Source organism: Podarcis filfolensis (assembly GCF_964270895.1).
Source record: "Podarcis filfolensis genome assembly, chromosome: 8".
Lineage (NCBI taxonomy): Eukaryota > Metazoa > Chordata > Lepidosauria > Squamata > Lacertidae > Podarcis > Podarcis filfolensis.
Window position 1 is genome coordinate 86734054 of NC_139611.1, and position 10181 is coordinate 86744234.

A 10181-nucleotide genomic window follows, 5' to 3' on the forward strand; every position below is an offset into this window, starting at 1 on the left:
GGGTGTATTGTGTGACAAGCACAGAGTGCAATGAGATTGGGTGTTTGGGGTGGGGAGAGAGGCTCGGTTAATTTCACTGTACACAGGTTGTACATTGACAATAAAGGTATTATTATTATTATTATTATTATTATTATTATTATTATATCAGACATCCCCAACTTTGGCCCTCCAGATGTTTTGGAATACAATTCCCATCATCCCTGATGACTGGTGTGATAGGAATATTATGGTCTTAGATATATGGTAATGTTCATAAGTGTACCAACCAAGCACTTACATAGATCAGCACAGGAAGGCCAACCTGGAACCATTTTGATTCCTAAACTGACCAAATGTTTTCTCTGCAAGGTCAAAGTGGAAAAGCCTCCCCATTGTCTCTTTCCTCACAAATCCTGTCTTAAGGGTATGTCTGTGTTTGAATAGGGTGTGAGCCTGTGACATGGCCCAGGAACTAAGTATTTATCATTACAAAAGACTGGCCAGGCTACCCAGGAAATCCAATTAAGTAACCTGCCAGACAGGAGATAAACAAGGACAGGAGAAAAACAACATTCAAAATTTCTGTTTTAGACCGCCTTTTCTGTGATGTAGGTGTGATATATCTGAGGGGTGGTCTTAGGTTACACCCCTTCTGTGATGTATGTATGATGTTTCTGGGGGTGGTCTTGATCTATAGGGTGGCAATTTCAAAAGTCTTTATAAGGCCTTGCACAGCATTTTTCTGCGTCCCTCCTCTCTCCTGCGGCTGAGGGGAGCACCCTGTTGCAACAGATCAATAAAGATCAAGCTTACTAGCTGCTTTGCTTCTCAATATTCTCTGGTTGGCCTCTGTTATTCTCTCCTACCAATAGGGAACCTATGTAAGGACTCTATATGGGCTCTTGGATACCCCATAAGGGAAAAGGGCAATTTTTGTTTACAACACTGGTCCTGTTAGCTAGGGATCATGGGAGTTGTAGGCCAAAACATCTGGAGGGCCGCAGGTTGGGGAGGCCTGCTCTAAATGAAACAACGATTATTATCGTGATACCTCAAAGAAGCGGCAAGAGGGGACACTGCTGTCGCGCTGCTGCTGAGCCCGGACATAGGAAGCAGTCAGGCTGAAGCATTTCCCGTCCACCTCCTTCCCGAAGCGAAAGGCGCTCACCTGCAGGGAGGAATAACGATTATTAGAACCGTAGAGCTGGCAGAGACCCCAAGGGTGATGGACTACAGCTCCCGTCACCTCCAGCACCCGCAGTTGGTGCCGGGTTGGGGGTAAGCTGGGATAAGGGGCCCCCACAGCAAGTGGGCGAGCACAGAGGGGCTGACCCCAAGGTGTCTGAACACCCTGAAAGGCAGCGACGTGGGCGACTCCCAAGTAAGCGCACTGGGCAGAATGGCGGTAATCAAAACAACAGGCAAACCTCCGGGTGGATGCAGAGGTTCTTCCTGGAGCTGAGTGCCAAGCCCAGGAAGGGCAGCCTGTCTCCTGTCTGCTTCTCGTGGAAATCCAGGAGTTTGCGCAGTTCCTCGATGACCTGGGGGGGAAGCACAGCACTCATGCCAAAGACTCCTTGGTCCTCTCTTTCTCTCTGCGAGCCACGGAGGATGGAGGCAAGTCGAGGGGTCAGGGACAGAGGCGCGGGCTGGACTTCAGCTCCCATCATTCTCCAACTTCTCACTCTCAGCACTCCTCAGAACTAACCACACCACACTAACACTCTCCAACACGCACCAGTGTTATAGGTAAAGGGGACCCCTGACCATTAGGTCCAGTCGTGACTGACTCTGGGGTTGCGGCGCTCATCTCGCTTTATTGGCCGAGGGAGCCGGCGTACAGCTTCCGGGTCATGTGGCCAGCATGACTAAGCCGCTTCTGGAGAACCAGAGCAGCGCACGGAAATGCCGTTTACCTTCCCGCCGGAGTGGTACCTATTTATCTACTTGCACTTTGACGTGCTTTCGAACTGCTAGGTTGGCAGGAGCAGGAACCGAGCAACGGGAGCTCACCCCGTCGCGGGGATTCGAACCGCCGACCTTCTGATCGGCAAGCCCTAGGCTCTGTGGTTTAACCCACAGCGCCACCCGCGTCCCTATCAGTGTTTTAGGTCATGCCTGTATAAGGAACTCAGCCAATCACTTGCTTGTTGCTGGGTCTCCTTATTTCTGGGCAGATTCCTTTCATGTTCTGTATTCCCACGCTGTGGAGATTCTAACTGCAAACTTGCTAAGCTGCCTGCAGATCATGGATTCCAACAAACTCAACCATGTCCCAGTTACCTTTTCAATCTCTGGCACCGTTCGGGAGCAGTAAATGAGCTTGGTCACTTCCAGGGGATAAGCCTGAGGAGGGAAAGGGAAAACGGGTTTACTTAGAAAGAGCTTTTTGGGTGGGCGGGTGGACATCAGCCAAAAGAGGTGCCCAATTGACAGGAGGGGATGCGGAAGAGTGGCCAGTCACACGGCGGGGGGGTGTGTCCAGAAAGCAATATATTTTATCTTTTTTAAAAAATCATTTTTATTGATTTTCCATAAAAACAGCCAATCAACATATCCGCATCATAATCCAATTAAAAACAATAAACTAAAATAAAAATTGACCAAATTATAGTCCAAATTGTAATTATTCATTTTTCCGGGCTCCACATATTCTGGACCTCTGAAGCATATCTCCAAATCTTCATTCCTGCCTCTTCTCGTTGCTTTCATATTTTCTGCCTTCTTATCTCTAAAGTTCTCCATCCCCGGCTATGCGATTCGCAGTCATGTCAAAAATCATATATCCTTTCATTCATCAAATACAGCTTTATTTGTAAATATATATATAGCAATGTATTTTATCTTGCATTTTTAAAACACTTGCTTTTATTATACTGGCTTAACGTAAGTCATCTTCGTTACAATGCAGGCCATAAAGGAATTGACTAAATTTAGCTGCTGGCCACATGACCAGGAAAAACTGTCTGCGGACAAACGCCAGCTCCCTCGGCCAGTAAAGCGAGATGAGCGCCGCAACCCCAGAGTCATACACGACTTAACTGTCAGGGGTCCTTTACCTTTTTTTTAATAGGAAGCCAGGTTCTTTCACTTTAAAAAACAGTAATTTCTGCTCAAAGAGATGACACAAACCGGTACATCCAACACCCCATTTTAAAGGATGGATCTATTTTTTATTTTATTTTATTTTTATTTTATTTTTATTTTATTGTTGTACTAATGGGGGATTAACTTTGGTGTCCAGTTTGATAGAGAGAAGTTAGCTTCCTATCTATCTAGCTTCCTATCTAGTGTTCTTCGGGGGTACACAGAAAATAAATCATAAGGACACGGGAATGGGGGGATATTTTAAATGCATATGTGTATTTAATCTCAAGAACCCTTGAGGTGTTGTTGTTGTTTAGTCGTTTAGTCGTGTCCGAGTCTTCGTGAACCCCTGGACCAGAGCACGCCAGGCACTCCTGTCTTCCACTGCCTCCCACAGTTTGGTCAAACTCATGCTGGTAGCTTCGAAAACACTGTCCCACCATCTCGTCCTCTGTCGTCCCCTTCTCCTTGCGCCCTCCATCTTTCCCAACATCAGGGTCTTTTCCAGGGAGTCTTCTCTTCTCCGGAGGTGGCCGAAGTCTTGGAGCCTCAGCTTCAGGATCTGTCCTTCCAGTGAGCACTCAGGGCTGAGTTCCTTCAGAATGGAGAGGTTTGATCTTCTTGCAGTCCATGGGACTCTCAAGAGTCTCCTCCAGAACCAGAATTCAAAAACTCTTTGAGGTAGGCTAGACCAAACTGCGGGAGGCAGTGGAAGACAGGAGTGCCTGGCGTGCTCTGGTCCAAGGGGTCACGAAGAGTCGGACACGACTAAACAACAACAAGACTGAGAGGCAGTGATCAACCGAAGCAAGCTTCATAGCCAAGTGGGGATTCAAACCCTAGTCTTTCCCAGGTCCTAGTCCAGCACTCTCTTATTGATGTTTCTGCAGACAAAGTACTAATAATGGAAGACTGCAGAACTGGTGCCCCCCTCCTCAATGTTGCTGGACTCCCATCAGCCAAATGGCCAAAGGTTGGGGTGATCAAGGCAGCTGTAGTCCAGCTGGAATAATACTTCATCTTCATGTAGCCCCTGAAGCTGAGGCAAGGCGACTCACCCGTTGGTAGGCCACAATCAGAGACAGGAGGGAGATTGTCTTCCCGGTGCCCGATGGCATTTCCAGAACGCCATGACCCTAGTGGAGAAACAGAAAGAGCTGGTATGAATTAGTGGCGATGCTGCAATGCTGCTTACGTCAAAAGAAATCTCAAAGTGGAAAAAATATGCATTCACGCAATTTAAAACAGGCTGTTCTCCATTCAACCATTGTGATGCTGGTGATGTAAAAGCTTTGCTATCAAGTCTAGACTCTAGACCAGGGGTCAGCAAACTTTTTCAGCAGGGGGCCAGTCCAATGTCCCTCAGAGCTTGTGAGGGGCTGGACTATATTTGGGGGGGAGAGAATGAATTCCTATGCCCCGCAAATAACCCAGAGATGCGTTTTAAATAAAAGCACACATTATACTCATGTAAAAACACCAGGCAGGCCCCGCAAATAACCCAGAGGTGCATTTTAAAATAAAAGGACACAATCTACACATGTAAAAACACCAGGCGGGCCCCACAAATAACCCAGAGGTGCATTTTAAAATAAAAGGACACAATCTACACATGTAAAAACACCAGACAGACCCCACAAATAACCCAGAGATGCATTTTAAAATAAAAGGACACATTCTATTCATGTAAAAACACGAGGCAGGCCCCACAAATAACCCAAAGATGCACTTTAAAATAAAAGGACACATTTTACTCATGTAAAAACACGCTGATTCCCGGACCGTCCGTGGGCCGGATTTAGAAGGTGATTGGGCCGGATCCGGCCCCCAGGCCTTAGTTTGCCTACCCATGCTCTAGATGTCTGTTGATGAAACCTAGAACACCATCAACTATTTTTTGCTGGTGCATCACATTATTCCACCTCACCTCTTGAAACAAGAAACTGATTCGCACTGAGGTCAAACGCAGCAGCAACACCCTCCTCCTCCTCCTCCACCGGCACCCCAAACAAACCCAGCCTCTGGTCAAACCTTGGCATCCAATGTCCTCTTCAGCTCCAGCATGTAAGAATACTGCTCCGGGTAGATGTAATCATAGGGGAAATAAACAAGCAGTCCATCTATGTTCAGCCTGAAGGAAGGGAAAGTGAGAGAGGCATCAGAGAAATGTCCTGGGAAAAGAATTGCCCATAAGGAGGTGCTTGACTCAAAGCCAAGCTCCTAGTCCTTAGGTTTTAAACTGCCAGTCAGTGTAGGCAATACTGAGGGGACCATAGGAATTCTAAGGCTTTATATATATAAATGTACATAAATGTACAAGGCAAACACATACATACAGTGGTGCCTCGCAAGACGAAAAGAATCCGTTCCGCGAGTCTCTTCGACTTGTGGTTTTTTCGTCTTGCGAAGCAAGCCCATTAGCGGCTTAGCGGGCTTAGCGGATCAGCTGATAAGCGGCTTAGCGGATCAGCTGATAAGCGGTTTAGCGGCTTAGCGGATCAGCTGTTAAGCGGCTTAGCGGATCAGCTGATAAGCGGCTTAGCGATCAGCTGTTAAGCGGCTTAGCGGATCAGCTGTTAAGCGGCTTAGCGGCTTGGGAAAAAGGGGGGGAAGGGAAAAAAACCCGCAGGAACTCGCAAGACATTTTCGTCTTGCGAAGCAAGCCCATAGGAAATTCGTTTTGCGAAGCACCTCCAAAACGGAAAACCTTTTCGTCTAGCAGGTTTTCCGTCTTGCGAGGCATTCGTCTTGCGGGGCACCACTGTAAGTAAATAAACCACGTGTCTGAAATAGTACAGGAGAACAATCCTGAAGCTATTTTGACTCTCCCAAATTGACCTCAAATATTTCTCTGCAAGGAGGAAGGAAATGGGAAAAGCTTTCCAGTGGTCTTTGGACTGTGGGGGCTTACACCTCCCTGTAAATACAGTCTGGCAAGTATCTGTTAAGCTGAGCACACTCTCAATGTGCGTAAGAGATTCAGGAACTAAGTATTTACCATCTCAAAGGAATGGCCAGGCTACCCAGAAAAGGGAATCAGATAAGGCAGGGGCCAGCAACCTAAGGTCCATGACCAGCCCACGAGCCACCCTTGAATTGAGCTGCCCACTCGCACGCTGCGTTCAAGCGGCGCAGCGCAGCATGGGGACTCGCTTCCACGGCACTGAAAATCGCGTCTGCGCATGCACAGACACCGAAAATTGCAGGCACGTGAGCTTATGCGTGTGCACGATCCGGCCCATGGAGGGTTCTCCTGGGACCAATCTGGCCAGGGCAAGATAAACCTTGCTGACCCCTAAGATAAGGCCTTATCAGGTATCCTGGCAGACAGGAGAGAAGCAACACACTCAAATTTCTGCTTGGGACCACCTCTTTCTGTGATGCATGTATGATGTTTTGGGGGGTGGTCCTGAGCTACAGGGTGGGCAATTTCAAAAGTCTATATATGATCTTGCACACCAATGTTCTGGGTTCCTCTTCTCCCTCTCTGCACGTGGTGGTGGGAACCCTGTTGAAACAGTTTGATAAAGATTGGGCTTACTAGCTGCTTTGCTTCTCAATATTCTCCGGTTGGCCTCTGTTATTTTCTCCTACCAATAGAGAACCCACGTAAGGACTCTATATGGGCTCTTAGATACTCCATACAGGGGTGTCGAAACTTTTTTCAAAGAGGCCCAGACCAATCATCAAAAGTGAACATGCATGAGGGACGACCATTTCAATTTTTCAAATTCAAGTTGTTCGGCTTTTTTTTTTTTTACAATTTACCCAAAGTTGCTGAGCTTTTTTTAGGATTGAAGTTGCTACAGACCAGCTCCTATCTAATCATATGTTTCTCCAAAGAATCATGAAGACTGGAAGCTTAGCTCGTTTTAAGGGAATCTTAGCTTGTTTTAAGGGAAAAACAGGCAGCCCTGCTTAGGGAAGCTTTTAATGTTTAATAGGTTATTGTATTTTAGTGTTTTGTTGGAAGCCACCCAGAGTGGGTGGGGAAACCCAGCCACATGGGCGGGGTATAAATAAATAATAATAATAATAATAATTAATGGGCCACAGCTCGGGGGAGCAGCACCCGCTTCGCATGCAGGCGGTGTCCCAGGCAGCATCTCCAAGTGGGGTTGGGACTGCCCCCTGGCTGAAACCCTCAAGAGCCACTGCTGCCAGTCAGTGTTGGGAATATTAAGGTAGATGGACCTGGTGGTCTGACTTGGCGGCTTCCCTAAAATCCTGGGCAGAGTTATGGAATGAATGCATGGGAAAGGGGGGGGCTGCATGCAAAGATATGGGGGTGCATGTTTCTCTGGCTGGTGGAAAAGGGTTGCTTTTGCACCCCCAAAAAATTGCCCCCCCAAAATATTGCACCCACAGAGTGTGGAATTAGTCATGTCAATGACCACAGCAAATGCCCCCCCTTTAACCCAAGCAATGATTTCCAAACGCCTCCAAGTATTTGCCCCCCCCCCGCCCACTCAACGCCCCCCCCACAATAGCCCCTCTTTTTAATAATGCCCACTTAGTCTATATCTGTCCCCAATAACACTCCCCCCTCCCTGTTGCCCTAGTGGTACTTCCCAGGTCTCCCCTCCCCCCACTCACTTCATGGTCTCTCCCAGCCTCCAATCCCATTGGCCGCCGCAGCTGCTCACGTCGGTCCACTCTAGGTAAGCTTTTTCTTCTTCTGCGCATGCCTTCGCCGCTGCGCTCTATTGGTCAGAAGGACCCGTCGGGTCGCGCTTCTGGTTGGCTAAGATGAATAAAGCTCCGCCCCATATTCAAGCGAGTACTTACCCGCCCTAACCCAAAGGGAGTTCGGCTGCGTCGTGAAAAGGCATCGTAAGCCGCTCGAGAGCTAATCGTACGCAGTTGTTGAAGGCTGAAGTAGTCGAGCCCAGAAACAGGGATGCCTTGGATGGAGGGATGCTGAAAACCCTGAATAATAAAGCTTGCTTGCTTATTTGATTGATTGATTGATTGATTGATTGATTGCATTTATAGTGTCCCACCTTTCCTGTGTGATAGGAATTTTGAGGTCTTAGATATATGGTAATGTTCATAAGTGTACCAACCAAGCACTTACATAGCACAGGAAGACCAACCTGGAACCATTTTGATTCCTAAACTGAGCAAATGTTTTCTCTGCAGGGTCAAAGTGGAAAAGCCTCCCCATTGTCTCTTTCCTCACAAATCCTGTCTTAAGGGCACATTTAAGATATGAATAGGGCGTGAGCCTGTGACCTGGCCCAGGAACTAAGTATTTATCATTACAAAGGACTGGCCAGGCTCCCCAGGCAATCCAATCAAGTAACCTTCCAGACAGGAGAAAAACAACATTCAAAATTTCTGTTTTAAGACCGCCTTTTCTGTGATGTAGGTGTGATGTATCTGAGGGGTGGTCTTAGGTTACACCCCTTCTGTGATGTATGTATGATGTTTCTGGGGGTGGTCTTGATCTACAGGGTGGCAATTTCAAAAGTCTTTATAAGGCCTTGAACACCATTTTTTTGGGTCATCCTCCTTTCCTGCGTGTGAGGGGAGCACCCTGTTGCAACAGTTCAATAAAGATCAAGCTTACTAGCTGCTTTGCTTCTCAATATTCTCTGCTTGGCCTCTGTTATTTTCTCCTACTAATAGGAAACCCATGTAAGGACTCTGTATGGGCTCTTGGATACCCCATAAGGGAAAAGGGCAATTTTTGTTCACAACACCTGCAAGGTTCTCTTCCTCCCTATTTTATCCTCGCACAACAGCCCTGTAGGTTAGGCTTGAGGCTGGGCAGGGTGCAATGCAGGGCTAAAAGAAAAAACTGCTCCTTTTCTCTTATGGGGTATCCAAGAGCCCGTGCTTCTTCTTCTGCGATCCCTCGTAGCGGAGTAAGATTGTCTTCCATAAACACGGTTTTAACAGAGTCCGTAAGTGACTGTGGAGGCCAATTCTGGACCCACACGTCCTTTCACAGTGGGGACATTGGTTTCTGGGCAGGAGTTGATCACGGTGTGGATTTGCCAAGCGTGCCTTCCTCTTAGCATGTTTCTCCCTTGCGTCCTGAGTTTGAGTGTCTCCAAAGCCCAGGACACCTTTGCTAAAGGCTGTTCTCCAACTGGAGCGCTCACAGGCTAGTGTTTCCCAGTTGTCAGTGTTTATACAGTGGTACCTCTGGATACAAACGGGATCTGTTCCGAAGCCCCATTCACACCCAGAAGCGAACGCAAACCGCGACTGCACGTGCGCGGGTCGCGATTCGCCGCTTCCGTGCATGCATGTGACATCATTTTGACCATCTGCGCATGCGTGAGCGGCGAAACCCGAAAGCGCTCAACCTGAAGCACATTTAACCCGAGGTATGACTGTACTACATTTTTTAAGATTTGCCTTGAGACAGTCTTTAAACCTCTCTTGTTGACCACCAGCATTACGGTTTCCATTTTTAAGTTCGGAATAGAGTAGTTGCTTAGGAAGACGATCATCGGGCATTCGCACAACGTATAGAGTCCTTAAGTGGGTTCCCTATCAGTAGGAGAAAATAACAGAGGCCAACCAGAGTATGTTGAGTAGCAAAGCAGCTAGTATGCCTGAGCTTTATTAAACTGTTGCAACAGGGTGTTCACTCACCACATGCAGGAGGGAGGAGGAACCCTGAACAGTGGTGTGCAAGCTCTTAAATAGACTTTTAAAGTCTTTAAAATAGACTTTGAGCCTGTGGCTCAAGGCCAAACCCCAATACATTGTTAGGGAAAAATCTAGGTGTGAAGCTGCTCAGTCCCCCAGCTGTTCGGGCAGAACCCGCGGGTCCCTGCGGAATAAAGGAAGGAGTCCAGCCAACCGGAGCAAATAGCTGTAGACCAAAGTTTATTGTGCAATAGGTTCAAAGAGCAAATTTGAACCCCGAGGATGGGGTGACAAAGACTTTTAAAACTTTCCCACCATATCCCAGAATACAGTTCATACAGCATCATTGCTACATCACTGACATGTCACAAAAGGGGAGGGATAGACAGGGGTTACACTAGTTTAACCTGGGCAAACAGGTCCAGAGAAGTCATTGGTACCAGATTAGCATAAGCAGACGTGGCAGGGCAAGAGTCAGGTATAAGATTAGCATAGACAAATATGTC

General features: G+C 47.5%; 1 protein-coding gene across 2 annotated transcripts in view; it reads right to left on the bottom strand.

Annotated features, from left to right (window-relative positions):
- Nucleotides 1–7822, bottom strand: part of ERCC2 (ERCC excision repair 2, TFIIH core complex helicase subunit) — a 31197-nt gene extending 23375 nt beyond the window's left edge. The window contains exons 1-6 of one of the 2 annotated variants that reach the window (XR_014551357.1): nucleotides 7666–7822; nucleotides 5101–5200; nucleotides 4128–4205; nucleotides 2266–2328; nucleotides 1410–1523; nucleotides 1034–1150 (exon numbers count right to left, since the gene is read on the bottom strand). Coding sequence is in view for 1 of the 2 variants with exons in the window: in XM_083627080.1 (XP_083483206.1) it covers nucleotides 1034–1150; nucleotides 1410–1523; nucleotides 2266–2328; nucleotides 4128–4205; nucleotides 5101–5200; nucleotides 7666–7670 (477 nt within the window). In the remaining variant the exon portion in view is untranslated. The remainder of the gene's footprint in view (nucleotides 1–1033; nucleotides 1151–1409; nucleotides 1524–2265; nucleotides 2329–4127; nucleotides 4206–5100; nucleotides 5201–7665) is intronic. The other variant, XM_083627080.1, reaches the window with a different exon arrangement.
- Nucleotides 7823–10181: the final 2359 nt, after the last annotated feature.